The sequence below is a fragment of the Otolemur garnettii genome, unplaced genomic scaffold (assembly GCF_000181295.1).
Source record: "Otolemur garnettii isolate 467f Iridium unplaced genomic scaffold, OtoGar3 scaffold00010, whole genome shotgun sequence".
NCBI lineage: Eukaryota > Metazoa > Chordata > Mammalia > Primates > Galagidae > Otolemur > Otolemur garnettii.
In genome coordinates this window covers 11,870,014-11,887,226 of record NW_003852405.1, presented here as the reverse complement: position 1 = coordinate 11,887,226, position 17,213 = coordinate 11,870,014, and the positions used below count along the sequence as shown (strand labels likewise).

The 17,213-nt window shown below is 35.1% G+C and overlaps 1 protein-coding gene across 1 annotated transcript in view; it reads right to left on the bottom strand.

Annotated features, from left to right (window-relative positions):
• The window catches only part of DPYD (dihydropyrimidine dehydrogenase), an 828,315-nt gene that overhangs the window by 581,585 nt on the left and 229,517 nt on the right, over positions 1-17,213 (bottom strand). The window contains exons 6-8 of the mRNA XM_012801700.2: positions 16,699-16,895; positions 9,620-9,701; positions 1,349-1,436 (exon numbers count right to left, since the gene is read on the bottom strand). Coding sequence (XP_012657154.1) covers positions 1,349-1,436; positions 9,620-9,701; positions 16,699-16,895 — 367 coding nt within the window. The remainder of the gene's footprint in view (positions 1-1,348; positions 1,437-9,619; positions 9,702-16,698; positions 16,896-17,213) is intronic.

Genomic DNA, 17,213 nt, shown 5'->3' with positions numbered 1-17,213 from the left:
TTGTTGTTTGGCGGGTCCAGGCTGGGGATTCGAACCCGCCACCTTAGGGGTACGTGGCTGGCGCCTTAGCCGGTTGAGCTATAGGCGCCGAGCCAATAAAGATAATATTAATAGCATTGACAACAAGGGCACTCGTGAGTTTCTGAAAGGAAGGAGGTGCAACATGAACATTTAGGAGCTAACAAGTACAAATTCATTTTCCTTTCCATAATGTTTCATGTAAATGCACAGGGTAACAGAGATGTTCTTCAATTTTGTAGCAATTACATAGTAAGATAATAAACGTATGTGATTCTAATAAGGCTTGTTTTCGTTTTGCAGCTTTTGGCCGGCACTAGGTTTGAACCTGCCTCCTCCAGCTTGTGGGGCCGTGCCCTACTCCATGAGCCACAGGTGCCGCCCTCTAATAAGGTTTTAGTAGGCAAAGAAACATCAATGAGGACTTCATTCTGTAAATGCAACGGAAGAGGAAAGCCCCACACAAATATTACTCAGTGTGAGATCACTTAAAGAGATGCTGAAAGTTTTTGTTTTTATACAATTCTATTTACATGTTCATATTCCAAGAGTATGAACTTCAGAGGAGAAAAACAGGGCAAGAAACCCGAGGATGGACTCATTAAAAATGAGTAACAATTTAACATCATCTGTATGTTGTAACTGTCCATAGTACATCATCATAGGAGAGAATGTATCCAAAATGTATGAGGCAAAGACCGTGTTAAATCAACTTTTTCTTCTTTCTGGTCTCTCAGTAAACAATAAGTAGAAGGGGAAAAAATGGTTAGAAAATTCGCCCTCCATAAGATAAATGCAGAAGAAATATGGAAAAACGCTATGATAAATTGCCTTAGCAGCTACATATTGTACATGAGACTTCCAGAGCTATGACGGAACATCTTTAAAATTCAACCAAATGAGAAAGGCTTTTAGTAAATTTTGAAAAATAAAGAGAAAGAAAAGGAGCACATTCAGAATGCGCTAAAACGATTATCAATTTAGTTCATTGCTTTGCGTGCAAAGAAAGTTGGGTTATCTAGACAGATTCCGAACTTCCGCGGCGGAACTGGAAAACACAGTGATTCTTAGAGATGTCCAGAGGGGAGGATGGAGTGGTGAGAGGATGGGAGGAGAAAGGACTCGCCTGCCAGAGTTTATTCACAATGAAGGTGAAGCCTCAAAACTAGTGATAAAATCAAAATTGAGTCAGCTGGTCAATCGTTTCTTGTCTTTCAAACAGATGCAACTTCTATCATAAAAATATCTAAAGGCAGTTCCTTCTTCTGGATAGTGTCAGGAAATGAAAAGATATACTACACATAAAAATATTTAAAAGTTAGCTTCTCACCTATCCCAATGAAAGCAGCTTGGTAGCCTTCATCTTTCAAAGTGCTGAGTGTTATTTCATTCGCTGAAAGGCTTTTGCCGCAAATTATCTATAAGAAACAACATTTAGAATCATGACATTTTTGCCATTTGATTAATTAAAACCCTCATATTGAAAATCAAAACAACGGTAAGGCAGTCAAAAAATTTATCTATCTATAAAAGTCCCCATATCATGTGTGGAAATATTTTTGTCTATTAGTATATGGGCTTACATATACATAATAGTATATAAACAGAATATGGACTTATTTTATCAAGGGCTGAAAGGAGAAGAGCTAGTGTAATTAAATCAAGTCAGCAAACTTTCATGGCTTGTTAATACGTTCAAAGCTCTACACAGGATACTTTAAATAATAAAATGATAAATGAGACACAGTCCCTGAATCCATGTATCATCATTAGGGGCAGAATATATTCATAAATAAATATAATATAAAACAGAGTGTGACCACCCTGTGTGTATGGGTGTTCTGAGTAGAAAGAGGTTCATTCTAGCTATTGTCATAATGATGTGAATGGGGTGAATGCAGAGAGGAAGCAGGATTTCAATAGGGCCTTTGAGAAAAACGGATAAGATTTTGACCAGGGTCATTGTTGAGGGAAGATTAGCAAAGTCAGCAGGCAGAGTGTAGTCACAATATTTTATTCAGTTCCCAAATGGAAGTCAGTTTTCAGAGCTGGAACATGCTGACCTGGTGGCTGTGTACCCAGAAGAAAGGAACCTGCAACATTCTACCCACTATGTAGTAACTCCCCACTCCCTACCCCAAAAGGAACTATGGCCATTCACCCAGTGAACTGTGCACTGGGTAAGGGGAATTATCAGCCTTGCCAGGGATGTAAGAGCACAGGTTATTCATCAACATTGAGAAACAAGAGTGAGGACTTATGGAGCAAAGTAAAAAACGACCAAGGTTTGGTTTATCGTGGGCCCACTGAGACCATGACCATTATTCCAGCAGGCTCCAAGTGCGTAACTTAACAGTTTACACTTGTGAGCTGAAGTAATTTCCACATCGGGTGTCTGTCTGGGAAGTGCTTATAATAGCTATCATAGTTGGGAAAGTCACATGAAAACATCTGAAAATCCAGCCAAGAGAGTAAATCAAGCAAATATCATATCCCGTGTGCTGGTGGGATGCGGAGAAATGTCATGTCTTCATTTAATTCACCCGATGATTTCTCGAGGATGAATGTAAACTACCGCAGACTTAAATAAAGAGTAGCCCTGATTGCATTTTCTGTGACAGATGTGGCATTATTGCCAGAGCAAATTGATAAGGCCATGGGCACACTGCATGTGGCCCTGGATTTAGCAAATGCCTACTTTCCCCATTCCAGTTAGAAAAAGAGATCAGAAACAGTTCAGATCCACAGAGTGCAGATAAGAATGCTCATTTACAGTTCTGCCTCAGGGATATGCCAACATTCTTCAGTAATAATATATGCAATCTGAAGAGATCTGGACATCCCACGGAACATCACAGTGATTCATTACACTAGGACATCACTCGGATCAGACAGCAGGAGCAAGAGGTGGTGAGTGCTGAAGACTTTGTGAAGATACCTGCACTCCAGAGGGTGAAAGATGAACTGACGACTAGACACGAGTGAAATTTAGAGAATCAGTTGTCAGGGATTGTATCCTCTTTAAAGAAAAAGACAAACAACCCATCTCATATTCCCTTCCATAAAGAAGAAAGCACAATGTCGAGTAGGTTTCTTTGTGTTCTGAAGGCAACTTGTTCCTAAAAACAAAAGTCGCTGAGCTGAGTCATAGAACAACTTACCCTCATGAAATGCATAGAGTATTGAACTATACAGAGGACTTAACTAAATCCAGGACTGTCTTCTAAGGACTGCATATACGGACTCATGTTATGCTCACAACAGCCCCCAGAAGTGTTAACAATATCCTCATTTTACAGATGATACCAAAGGACAAGAGAGCTTAGATAACTTTTACTAAAATCACATAATGGTTTAATTTCAAAGCCAGCGTGTATAACAGCTATGCTCTTCTGGTCTCTTGACGTGACAGGAGAATGAAAGGCAGAGATGGCACCGTCTTCAAAGGCAAAGAGCAGCATGGTGCATGGGGAGACCTACCGACAAAGTGTGTTTCTGGAGGATAAAGTGTAACAAAAAAGGGAATGAGAAAGAGGGAGAGAGGATGACTGAGACAGGATCATAAGGGCTTTTTTTCCTTGTGTTCCTAAAATACTAATTCTATTCTTATATTGGCAGAAATGGTGGCTCTTTGAAAGTTTGTAATAAAGGGACATGGTAGATAAATATAACTAATATTTAGAACTCTGGAACATATCAAATACCTTACACTGGATCATTCATTGAACATACGTTAGTAAAATATTTCATAGTAAGTATCTAATAATCGTTATTACTATTAGAATTAGAATCTATGAAAAGCATCTGATATAGAGGCTTTAGAATTTTAATTTATCATAACTTTTAAAGAGCAGATCTTCTATTTAAAAAGCAAAATGAAGAATTTCATTACTTCTTGTAGGAACGAAATGAGCTTCACACCGTTATTCACGACATCAAAGATTCAACATGAAGGAAAATAACAGGTCTAAACCCTATAATAAAATTTTAGCAAACTGAGTAAGAATGGGACTGCCAAAGTTCAGCAGTGGAATGCCTGGCCAAATGGTTAATTAGTGGATATGATCCGTAAAATTCTTCATCTTAGGATTAGTTTATTCACTGCCTCAGCAAGAAGATTCAAGAAAGACTTCCCATGTTTTCTTGCTTTCTTAGGTGATGTATGGGGAGGGGGGATGACAGACATGAGCAGAAATTTAGTTTAGTAGTGACTGTCTGTGATTTATCCACAGGGAATGAAGACATCCCAATTCTTCCTGCATAATAAGTGAACATGCCTTTCAGCTTCTAGCATATAAGAGAGATGCATGGACATGGTGTATTTCTACCGGCTAATTCGATCTTAGTAGGCACTAATATTAAATTGGGGAAGGAATCAAGCTGTACTTTGCTTTGGTATATGGAAATCTGGAGAGACAAGTATCTTAGCTTTTGGTGCTAATATCCTGGACCGAGACCAACAAGACATTACTTTACCAAGAACAGACATTGTGAGAAAGATCGAGGCCGACCATCCTGGGGCAGCAGTGGACACGTGTGCAGAGCTGTTATTAACAATACTTAAAGACTGGACAGGCCCCAGGACTCCTCCCGGGTATGACGGGGAATCTATTCAAACGTTGAACATTTCCCGTGCAGTACAGAATAGACTCTCAGTCAGAAAGAATGAAGAGGAGGATTCTTTGACTAAAAAGGGGTCTAACTTGGCTGATGGGAGACTTTGGGGAATTCAGCTGAGATATGTAAAACTTAACTAAAACTAGAATTATAAGACAATGACAAACATCTAGCTGATCCAGGTTGGAATCTGAACATTATTTGATAAACAGATACGATGCTCAAGAAAAGACATGGGCGGAACTTTGTGTTTTTCTTCCTCTATTCTCTGTACTTCTGTGTATGTAGTATTTTCCACCTTGATTTTCTCAGATGCAAATTGCAGAACAGATTCTGCCTTCCTCTAATGGCTTTTGAGATATGTAATGAGATGCTTCCTAGCTAACTTCAGAATAAAAATCCACTCCACTTCAAGTTCAGTGTAATAGTTAATATTTTAGTCCACCAGAAGTCCTGACTATCACATCTTATACCCTAAGCCAAAGTTCCATGTGTGTGGAATACACACTTTGGAATTTGATGGAAACTTTTTTTATAATCTGTAATATATATTAATATTTGTAATGATATTTACTATGCAGGGTAGAGGTTGTCAGCTTGTTTGGAGTGGAACTCTTTCTACAAATAAAATACTTTCTTCAATAATAATACAGGTAACAATGTTGTGACATTAAAATCTTCTAATAGAAAATTTGATCAAATGTATCAAATATTTCTAGAAACTCTAAGAGAGAAAACAATTATCATTTTTTTCAAATTGTTTTCAAAACAATTATAAATTATTTAGACAAAAATTATTTTGTTAGTTATTACTGCAAAATGTCTCTCTACTTCTAGTAAAACTATAACATGATTTTATATTCATGTTCCAACACTATCCTCTAACAGTAAAAATTATTGCTTCAAATAACCAGAGTGAAAACCAAGATGCTAGAAGAGGCCATCAGAAAAGAGATCTCTGCTGGACATTTTGTCTCAAATTAGAAAGCATTAGAAATTTATAGAAATTACAAATTTAATCAAAATAGAAATTTAGCAAAATATTCTGGGAAATAATAAGCAGATATAATCCAAGATCTTTATGCATATTTTATACTTTTAACTTTGGAAAATTAGAAGTCTTATAAAAACTATGAAACAAAAATGTTCATTTCTATCTAAATTCTGAATTGTATAACAAAGAAAAGGCATTTAATCTAAATGACTGGTCACATTGAAACACAAGTCACAAGAGAAAGTTTATTAAGGTATACATTGGGTTAAAAATCATTTGTGAGGGTCTACACTGGAATTGTTACTATATAATTAAGAGTGCTTATAAAAATATGACAGGAGGCTACTTCTAAAGAATAAGTGATTTTGTTACACTAAAAGTGATTCTATAATGTAAAACCATTGAAATTATACTTTATAAACTAAAAACTACATATCCTGCTAAGTAAAAAAAAGGAAAATTGAATTCTATCACAAGAAATGCAGAAGCAAAGAAAAAAAATCTAAAATTACTCAAGTAAAATAACAATAATAAAACAATGAAAATATATGGATGGTGACAAAAGTTTATTCCAAGAGAAATAGTTAACTTTAAATATTTTAATTGGCTTGGTTCCCATAACGCAGTGGTAAGGACACTGGCCACATACACAGAGGCAGTCCGGATTGAACCAGCCCAGACCTGCTAAACAACATGACAACTGCAACAACAAAAAAATAGCCAGGTATTGTGGTGGGCGCCTGTAGCCCCAGCTACTTAGGAGGCTGAGGCAAGAGAATCACTGAAGCCCAAGAGTTTGAGGTTGCTGTGAGCTGTGATGCCACAGTACTCTACTGAGTACAATATAGTGAGACTCTGTCTCAAAAATAAAATGCATAAAAAATAAAAATAAATATTTTAATGATCTAACTTACAAAATGAACATTATGTAGGTATACAATTGAAGGGTTAAAAAGTTAACAAAGATAGGAAGGGGAAGGATTAATAAATATGTAATTGGCAATGAAAGAATAAGAAAACAAGTCATTGAGAGCTTTTCTTTTAAAGAGTATGTTGTCTAGAGAAACCACTCCTTAGTCTTATAAAGAAAAAACAGCTGAGAAAACACAAAGTGTGTTCAGAGATGAGAAAGCAAATATAATCACAGCACCAATGAGACATTTTTATTACACAGTGGTTTACATTATGTCTGATAAATTCTAAAATCTCAATAGACCAGAACATTTGTCTAGGAAAATATATATTAAAAAAATCAATGGGAGAATCAAGTAGGTGTAAAAAATTAATAACTATGGAAGATTGGAAAATAAACGGTCAAAGTTCTACCTCTTATAAAAGGCATGTAAGGTCAAATGGGTAAAATATTCAAATTTAGTTTAAAAAGTACACAAGAAAATATTCTTACCAGTGCCAACGTAGTAACATGCTTGAAAGTTTATAATTTTATAAGGCTAACATAACTCTCTCATAAAAATTCAGAGACAACAAACAAAAATGAAGCAAAATGAACCAAAATTAGGCATTGTAGATTTAAAACTTTGCAAGCATAACAACATTTGAGGGTTCCCCATCTCATCTCCAGGTTTAATATTCATTGATACATATGTGAATACCAATGAAAATGTAAATCAAACCAAACAAACCATATGTTACAGAAATTCAAAGATTAACATAATTCAACATACAAACTGAACGTGTGTTTTAAAAAGCAAGTAAAATTTCATAGCTATCCTTTGTTAACTTTTTGAATAAAATTTTGGTAATCTAAGTCAGGAAAATTACTCAGTATGTTTTAAAATGTTATGTTAGAGACAAGAGAAAAATTCTATACATTAGCCCTCTTTTTAACATAATAGCCACCGAAATAGCAGATCAAAAATATGGAATGAATAAATAACATAAAATTCTCTTTATTCTCTTGTGGCATACTATTTGACTTGAAAAATTCATCTTAGAACTAAAACAAAACTTAATCGACTATTAGATATAAAATAAATTAGAATTATTCAAAAGGAAATTTAGCAAAAAAAATAGAAGTGGAGATGATGAATTGAACTCACTCTGGATGTGAATAGTTTATGTGACTTAGATGATCGATATGCTTATTAAACGACTAAAAATGCATGACTAGATTTCAAAGAAAGATTGTTCTAGAGGGTTCCAGTCTTCAGCACAACCCTCAGCAAAGGGAAATTATAAATTTATTGAGTAAATGAAACAAAGCGATTGGAAAGAAAAAGAAAGTCAAAGTATTAATAAGACAATGATGGACCATGAAAGTCAAATATAAAAACCCACACAGGTAAGAATTTATGTATGCATCAGATGCTGCACCAGGAGTCAAACTCTATGAACTCGGAAGTAAGTTCATTTTTTGCCAGGAGGTTATTGCTGACTCTAAAATAATAATGTTAATTATTATTAACATTAATAATAGGAGACAAACAGGAGAGGGACAAACAGAAAGGAGATAAGGGGATAGATCTAAGTGATGAGGAAAAGGAGATGACAAGTGTAGACCACTTTTAAAAAATGTACCCTCTGATAGCTGAAGTGATGGGTCCAAAGCTGCAAGATTATCTCATCAATGTAGGCACATCCCAAAAGTAAAAAAGAATCTCATTGCTATATTTCCTCAGAAATATATATGCAATTTCTTATTTACAAAGCAAGTTTGCATACTTTATCTCCTTTGCATTAAAATAATCTGGGACACGAACAAGATAGTCTTATCAACGTATTCTCTAAGATAGGTTTTAATTTGTTCTCCATCATGTAGTAACTTTAGAGGGCTTAAAATTCAAATATACAAAATGTGAAGAATTCTTTTCACATCTTCCCCAAAGCAGCCTGTACTATCAAATTCTTCTCTCTTTCCAAAGATATTCTATGCATATATATACAGCTATGTTCACAGTTTACACAAATTCTAGCACCATACTTTTTCGTTTTAACAGATATTGACCATGATTAAGAACATTAATGACTTTGCCAAGTCTATCTGAGTGCAAAGTTACAAAGTGTCATGACTGCAGCTAAAGTGCATATTTCCCGGCATCAGAACATTGTCTAATATCAGACTTTTTGTTTAGTAATCATGTGTAAAAGTTTCATCACCAGTTTAGCCACTGTCCAATAAAATGTAATTAAAAGTAAATATGTATGTATTTTGAGTGTTTCCCTTTTATTGATTAATTTTAGGTTACTGGTGAATTTAAGAGCCATGAGTAGTTTGTTAATCACTTTTCATATGCTTATATAACATATTACGTAAATCTTGGAATACTGCTAATCTATTGTGTTATATCTCATGCAAATTATTATTTTTGAAACAGAAATAGTGATATATTCAAGAGAAGAGCTAGAAGGCAATACTCTTCATTAATAGAAAATAATGGGAATATCTAAACCTATATTCTGAAAGTATAATGTGTCAACTTTTCTACCATCTTTAAAAGAACAACAATATTTATTTCACAAAACAATGAGGATTACAGAGCTGTTGGCTTCTACCCTGCTGATTTACTGCTTACGTTTTGAGGAAGGATTATCACATTAGCACTGCTGACATGATGCATATCATAAATAAAATAAACCTCTGTAGAAATTATGTTCCAAATTGTGAAATACTAATGTTTCAGAGTGCACACAACTTGCATGAAATAAACGTGATTAAAGAAACCAAATCCTCCTATTAGCTGCACTGAACCCCTAAAGCAATTTAGGAATTTGTTTCTTACAGACAATTAATCACATGCAGGCGTGCCAGATGAGAACTATTGATTGCCCTTTTCCAGGCTCGTGGTATTCAGACAGTAGACAGACAAATGCCGTAAGCAAGGGGAAGCATCTTTCTGTTTCTGCCTAGTGTAGCTTTTAATTGTTCTTTCCTAAGATGTGTGACATTTGCTGTTCATCTTTAGTGCAGAGATTACTCCTTTCTTTCAGAGCAACACACACACGGGTATATGGGTGTTGTTATCTATTTACCTTTACACCAAGGTCCTTCATTAGCTCAATCTCAAAATTCACCACCTCATATGGCAGCCGGAACTGAGGAATTTCAGAAGTACTAAAAAAAAAAAAGGAATAAGAAAAACAAGCATTAGTAGGAAAAATTAGCAATCCTAAAAAAAAAAAAAAAATGCAATGTCTTCATTCAGAAGTATAAAGAAAGAAACACCTCTTCTGAAGGTATTTGTATATCACATAATGTGAACATAAGAACATCCAAATTTTAATGGCATAGTAAACTATTACATGGACCAAAGTTACAAAAGAAACTGATAGAAAATGAATACATTATAAACTATTAAAAAATGGATATAATTTGGGCTCAAAGCAATTTCAAAACCTTTAAGTTCAATAAAGTATTTAGCTGATTCATTTAAGAATAATTCTACGAATTTATAATATAAAATGAATCAAAGCTAAAAATAAGCTAAAGGCATAGAGTTTAATATACATGTCTACATCATGTATATATTCATGTATACATATATATATGAAATAAATAAACCTCTATCTTGCTGAAATTCAAACGTGTGACTTTGTATTATCATGCTGTTCAGAATCTTTGAAATAAGTTCTATGTGTTCTGTAGAACATTTTAATAGTGGACCAGTCTCCTTTTATGAATAAAGTGTCCCAAAAGGATAAAATTCTTACTGAGTAATCCTATCTGGTATTAATTCTCAGTGTCTGTGTTAAAAAAAAATTCATGAGTATTACTATTTTAGTAATGTAAGAGTTTAGAGTATTAAAGGTAATTTCTAAACATTTATTAATGTTTTACAGCAATAAAAAGACTGTATGTATCCATGAATATACAGCACTTCATTCATTCATGGACTCCTCCATAGCATTACTGCAATAATTTGGTGGTGAATTTCACCAAATTACTATTTTTAATAAGCTGTCTTTTCTACCGGGAAAAGACATATAAATTACGATATAATGGGGTTCTACATGCAATGAAAGCAATCTCCAGGCATAACAAAGATTATTTTGTAGAACGAATAAATAGTTGTTGAAAATAAACTTTCTGGATCATCCATTACAAATTTTCAAAATGCATACGCAGGGTTTTCATTCCTTGGTACTTAAGAACTTGGTGATTCAATTAATTCCCATACATCACATAATCATCAAGGTGCACCTTAATACTATTGAAAATGTAAAGTATTAAACTAGCATGCAGTCAAGGCCTCACTAAGGGAGTTTTTCATCAAGTTAGAAATGTAAGGTTCTATGTCACAATGAAATTGAGCCTAGGTCAGAAATAAGCATCTCTTAATGTGACCTGAGAACTCCAGCCACATTCCGGCCTCAGGGCTCCTCGGGATGCCCTGTGCACCACAGAAGGCTTTGCCTTCACAGGTTAAGCAGAACAATTCTCAACAATTATAAATTGTATATGGACACAAATAGACACTCAGCCTTGACAGGCACTGGGCTCTCTGGGAGGTGAAATATGAAGTAAAACTGGGGTCTGATGAGATCCCCAGAGGGCTGGACAGGAAAGCAAACCCAGTGGGCTGTGAATAAGGACTTCCACCTCAATGAAACAACCACAAGAAGGTGAGAACCTTAAAAATACCCAAACTCAGTCCTCGGGGATTTTTATGGAATCTAAGTGGAAGCACATGGAATAAAAGAAAAACAGATGATGCTAAGTGAAGGCTTTAGAAATAACGATGAAAGACCTCGGGATAAAAAGCAGGAACAAATTCTCTGTTGGCCAGAGAGAAGGAAAAAAAGACATGCCCAACCAGGAAGGAGAAGGGAACCGGCGTGGCGCACAGCAGTATTATTTACTGTGTGTGCTTGGATTGGGGGGATTGTGTCCGTGTGAAGGGGGTACTAGTGCAACGGAAGGCCGGGCTGCTGAGAGCCCCACATAGCCCCGAGGCCACTACTGCCAACACTTAATGTTAGTTAGATTTGGTCATAATCAAGCACGTACGAGGCAGGAAGGTGATGACTGATTGTCAGAATGTGACATGTACATCACTAACAGAGGAGGTCAGCGCACAGACAGAGTACAGCATGACCCGTGTAAAATATCAGGTGTGAACAAGAGCGGAGGAGAGAGGCAGGCAAGGGAGACGCCTTAGGGCTTTCCACACCACCCGTACATGAGGACTCCCACACCTCTCTCTTCAAATCTAAATTCCATACATTTATATCCACTTGGGTGTCTAAAAGGTATCGCAAGGTTATCATGACTAAACTAATCACTGGTTTCCCTACTCCGACACTGGTCCTCAAAAAACTCCATTTCCTGAGTTGTTCAAGTCTCAAAATCCACCATTACACTCTGTTCTCTTTCCAGCACCATCCTAAGCCCAGATTCAGCCAATAAGAGGATATACTGTTAACCAATTGGATGAAAGTACTTCCTTCAAATTGTATACAGAAACAGTACACTGTACTCCATGATAGTATTAATGTACAGTTATGATTTAATAAAAAAATAGAAAATTTTAAAACAATTTTAAAACTTGTAAAAATGACCCTATTGGATGTAATGTCCATGAGCTAGTAGTTTTAAACAATGTAAGTAATATGTTAAATAATGTTCTCTGCCAAAATGGAGGGGGGGAGAATCTCTTCTGGGTCTAAATTCAAAATATTTGCTACAATATCATAGAATTTCAGTAATACATATATATGCTTTAAAGGATCCCATTTTTCTTTCCCATTCTTTAATAGATGGTGTTCTACAGGAAAGTTAATTTGGAGAACTCCAGTTAAAAGTGACTATCAGGGGTCAGGCATGGTGGCATACAGCTATAATCCTAGCAATCTGGGAGGCTGAGGTGGGTAGACTGCCTGAGCTCACAGGTTTGAGACCAGCCTGAGCAGAGCAAGACCCAATCTCTAAAAAATAGCTGGGCATTGTGGTGGGCACCTGTAGTCCCAGCTACTCGGGAGGCTGAGGCAAGAGAATTGCTAGAGCCCAAGAGTCTGAGGTTGCTGTGAGCTGTGATGCCACAGCACTCTACCAAAGGCAACAAAGCGGAGCAGTCCAATATTGATAATGTCATATAATGTCATCCCTGAGATGGTGAACTCTGAAAGGGGAACAGCAATGATATAGTAAAGTTTATGTAGAGATGTCAAAGATTGGAATACATAAATCTGTTGCTCCAGAGAGTTATGGGCAGATACAGATTTTTAAATAATTTACATGTAATTCATTATTGAAACCATGAGAATAAAGGAAAATCCAGGTGAGAAAGAGGATAGAAGGACAGAAGATCGAGTTTGTAATACGTTGTGCTTGTGAAAACAAACTTTCCTTCTCGCTGTGCTCTTGGACCAGTCTTAGTTTTGAAAGCAATTTCATCTTGTGGCAGTGATAATCCTTCAGCACAGTCAGTGGAATGTCAGATAACATGGCCAAAAAATCATCTTTCTTCCATGTTCATATTTCTTTCTCATAATGAAATTTATCTATAACAACTCTTTTGCATTTTTTTTTTGTTTTCTCAACGTTTATTAATGCATCTGAGGTGTAAATCACCAGCTCGCTCAGCCAGTATTGCCCAAATGAAGTTCTCGTTGCCTCCAAAGTAGTTGGGAAAAGTCACTTCAGAACTACCTTGAGAGAAACATGATTCACAGAGAGGTGTCATTTAAAAATGGGGGGTGGCATTGGGCCTAAAATTGCTTTTGTGTGAAACCATGATTACGTTCCTTCCTTCCCAGGATTTTATGCTTTTCTCCAGAAACCATAGGACTGATGTGCTGACCTAAAAATATATATTAAACCCAGAACCTCACACAATGCACCCTTCACCTACTAAAGTAGTTTAAAGCTGGCTGGCCTGTGTAATGATGGAGCCAGTAACTTTGCTCTCACTACACTGTGCTCTACCCAGTGGGGCCCCACTCTCTCTGACCCATTGGTAGGGATGTGAGTAGCGGGATTCAAAGTCAACCTTTCCTAGGAGACCAATGTCTTGGTTCCACTAATCCCGCCTGCCTTGCTTTGTCTGAGCTCCTACCTGCCCAAGGTACTGGAAATCCAGAGATGGATAAGGCACCGTTGCTACCCTCAAGGAGCTCACAGTCTAGTCTCAGAGATAGAATTATACTTAGATGTCATTGGGTATGTATTTTTAGAGCTCAAAATTCCTAGTATGTAAATATAATAGACTGAAATAACCACTTTGTTTTTTCTGGAGAGTACTCCATGACATCTTTTCATTATGCCGGAATCAATAGCTTATATATTAGATATTTTTGGTATTTCTCTGAGATTTCTCAGTTGATTTTTTTTTGAAGAAGGATATTTTGCATTATTTTTAAAGCATGAGTCTCATATTTTGATAGTTTTGCTTCAGTTCACTGTATAGGTATTAGACTTCAAAATTGCATAGCACATTCGCAAAATACTTCCTATTGCTGTAACTGTCTTACTGAGACCCCATTTCTCTTCATCGTCAATTGACATGAAAACAATAGGCAAAATGAAAGTACTGTGACATCTGTAATAGCTAAAGTAAAGGATTGGACTGATTATTCTATTTATGAAAAATGTCACAATTAATATATATTAATTTTTGAGAAAAAGAAAAGAACTAGGAAGTAGTATGCACATGCGTACCTACAATCTTTCAATGCCATTTTGTTTTAACTTTGTTATTGCATAGCTCTTTTAACTATTTTAAACTCATGTCCAGAAAAAGAAGCTACAGTTGGCAGAAAGAAAAACTACTATCTCATAAGTTTGTTGCAGCATCAAAAATAATTAATTGATGGAGTTCAATACAATAGGGATTAAGTCCTGGTTATCTTTCACTGACTTTAGTGATTCTTTTAAGAAGTGGTTGTGATACTAATTCAGTGGGGATAAAAGAATCTGTTTGGATGTAAAGAAGAAGGAAAGATAAGACTTGACATCACCTCTTTAAGCAATTGATCTCAAATACAAAGCTAATTTAATCTTTTTACAGCACTTTGAAGACACAGGTGAATGAGAGGCAGCTGTAAGTGAGAAAATGAATTAACGGGAAAGTTTTATGGTTGTAATTCTGGCTAAATCCTAGTGTTAGTTTTTATAATCCTGTTACAGTGACACAGAATGCCTCTACCATGGGACAGTTCAAATGAGACTGATTAAACATGTTGTCTCCAGATACTGGGAAGATGCAAAGGAAAAGAAATAAATATTTTAAAAAACAACAACAAATACCACATTTGTTCATCAGTTCATGGAAGACTTTCCCACCAGGAAATGATCAGCAAATACATAAAAACACAAATTTATTGCCAATGTATATGATTTAAAAGTGCCTATCATACATTTGAGTTCAGAAAGCGATAAAGAGGTAACAATGATAATTTTCCTACCAAAATTGGCAATACAGAATAATTCATAAATAGGGTTAGTCCCATTTTAAGCTTCTTCTGAAAATGCATTTAAGTGGCAAAGAGAGTTTTCCTAGTCTACCAGAGTACACAACAATTAAGTTCATATTTTTTAAATTAGTTCAGAGATTCACTGATGTGTATAATTGAAAACATACAGTCCTTATACATATGTTGTTAATAGATTTTTCCTAATTAATAAAGCTGTAGTAAAATGACTTGTAAAAGAATAGTCTAAATCCTTCCAGAAAAATAATAAAGTGATAATTTTACTTTCCAGAAAAAAAATTCATAAAATACATGTACTCTTCTAAAATTAAGAGCAGTAAAACCCCAGTAGAGAAGAGTAGTGATTTCTTGAGAATCACATTATTTCTGCTTCATATTTGCTCTAAAAGATCTTCCTAGGATATGATATTTTGGCTTGATGATCCAGAAAAATTGCTTTCTATTAATGCTAGCTTATGTATCAATATTTATGAATGAATATGTCAAAATACTTATATGAATGAAACATGTAGACAATTTTATATTATGTTAGGTTTAGCATATGGTCACTTAACTAACAGTGAAGTTTACACATTTATTAAAGCATATTTTAGGTGCCATAAAACATTAAAAAATTTCACAAATTTTAGTCATAATTTGATTTATTCTCTATGATTATTAAATAAATATTTAATAACTATAAATAATTCAGTAACCATAACAAAATTAAATGCTACCTGTAGAAAAAGATATTCCAAATTGTTGTATTTTATAATCCATTATTATTTATATAAGATATAGTGCATGTAGGGAAAATTAAAACTGATTGAATAATACTATTTTTCTGCCACCCAAATTCTTTCTCATGTTGAAATCAAATATTTTCAACAAACACTTGATTCACTACTCCCTGCTTATAATAAGCTTTATATTTTTATCTTTTCTTTTTTTTTTCCAGTTTTGTCTGGGGCTGGGTTTGAACCTGCCACCTCCGGTATATGGGGCTAGTGCCCTACTCCTTGAGCCACAGGCACCGCCCAAGCTTTATATTTTTATAATGATGAAAGTAATATATGTCCAGCATAGAGCTTCACATTTAAATGCACATATACACTCTAATTTCAATGCATGGGAATAAAATGACTATATTACTGAATCCCTGTTTATAATAATCATGCCAGATAATATCAAATATTCATAAAGTATCAGATAAACACTACAGAAATGTATAGAACATTTCTAGTGAATGACGACAAAATTGTTATTATTTGCAAGAAACTATGAGTTGAAAACATGTGAGCATGTCTATATAGACAACAAAAAGAATAGTCCAATGGTCTATGGAGGTAGCTATTCCCCATCACAAACATCCATAATTTTCAAATATATCTCCATTAAAGCAAAGATTTACTGGGATAAAACAATTTTTAATATTACTGATTCCTATAAACAAAAAATATTTTGTTAAGAACTGTCTTAAATTCATAAATCTAAACAGATAAAATTTAAAATAAATATTGCTTAAAGCCAACTGCAAAATTTAATGTGAATAATATAATCAAAATTCGAGCATTTGATAAAAGAACATTTAAAATACCATTTGTGAGCCTGAAGTTTCTATATGAATCGGAACCAACAGTATTCATAATTGTTTTATCCCATCACTTTTGACACTATAAACATGAAATAAGTGTAGGCATTACCTTAAACCACCAACATATTCTTGTTTTTCGAATATAGTGATGTCAGAGTAACCTAATCGAGCCAAAAAAGAGGCACAACTTATACTTGCAGGCCCAGCACCAAAAAGTGCAATCTTTGCAGAATAGGCTTCAGACATTTTTTCTGGGGGAGGCAGAGAAGGATTTCTGATCTGCGGGATATTCATTGCTTTGAACACCTACAGAAAAAAATCAATTGCCATGGTTAAAATTTTAAACTTTTATATCCTCAAACGTATTTTTAATGCTTCAAAAATGCACAAATGTTTTAAATAGCAATGAACAGTACATTTTCAGTATTAATAAAACAGAAGTTGCATTGTGTCAGGAAGACGAGGACTTATGGATGATTGTCAATCTTCAAAATTCGTTTCTAGAGTCAGACCTCCTCGGGAAGCATTCCTGACTCACCTCCCGACTCCCACCCGGAGGGGAAGCAAAGTGCTCCTTCTCTGAGCCCATACAGCATCATCCGTGTGTCTCCAACATAATCACTT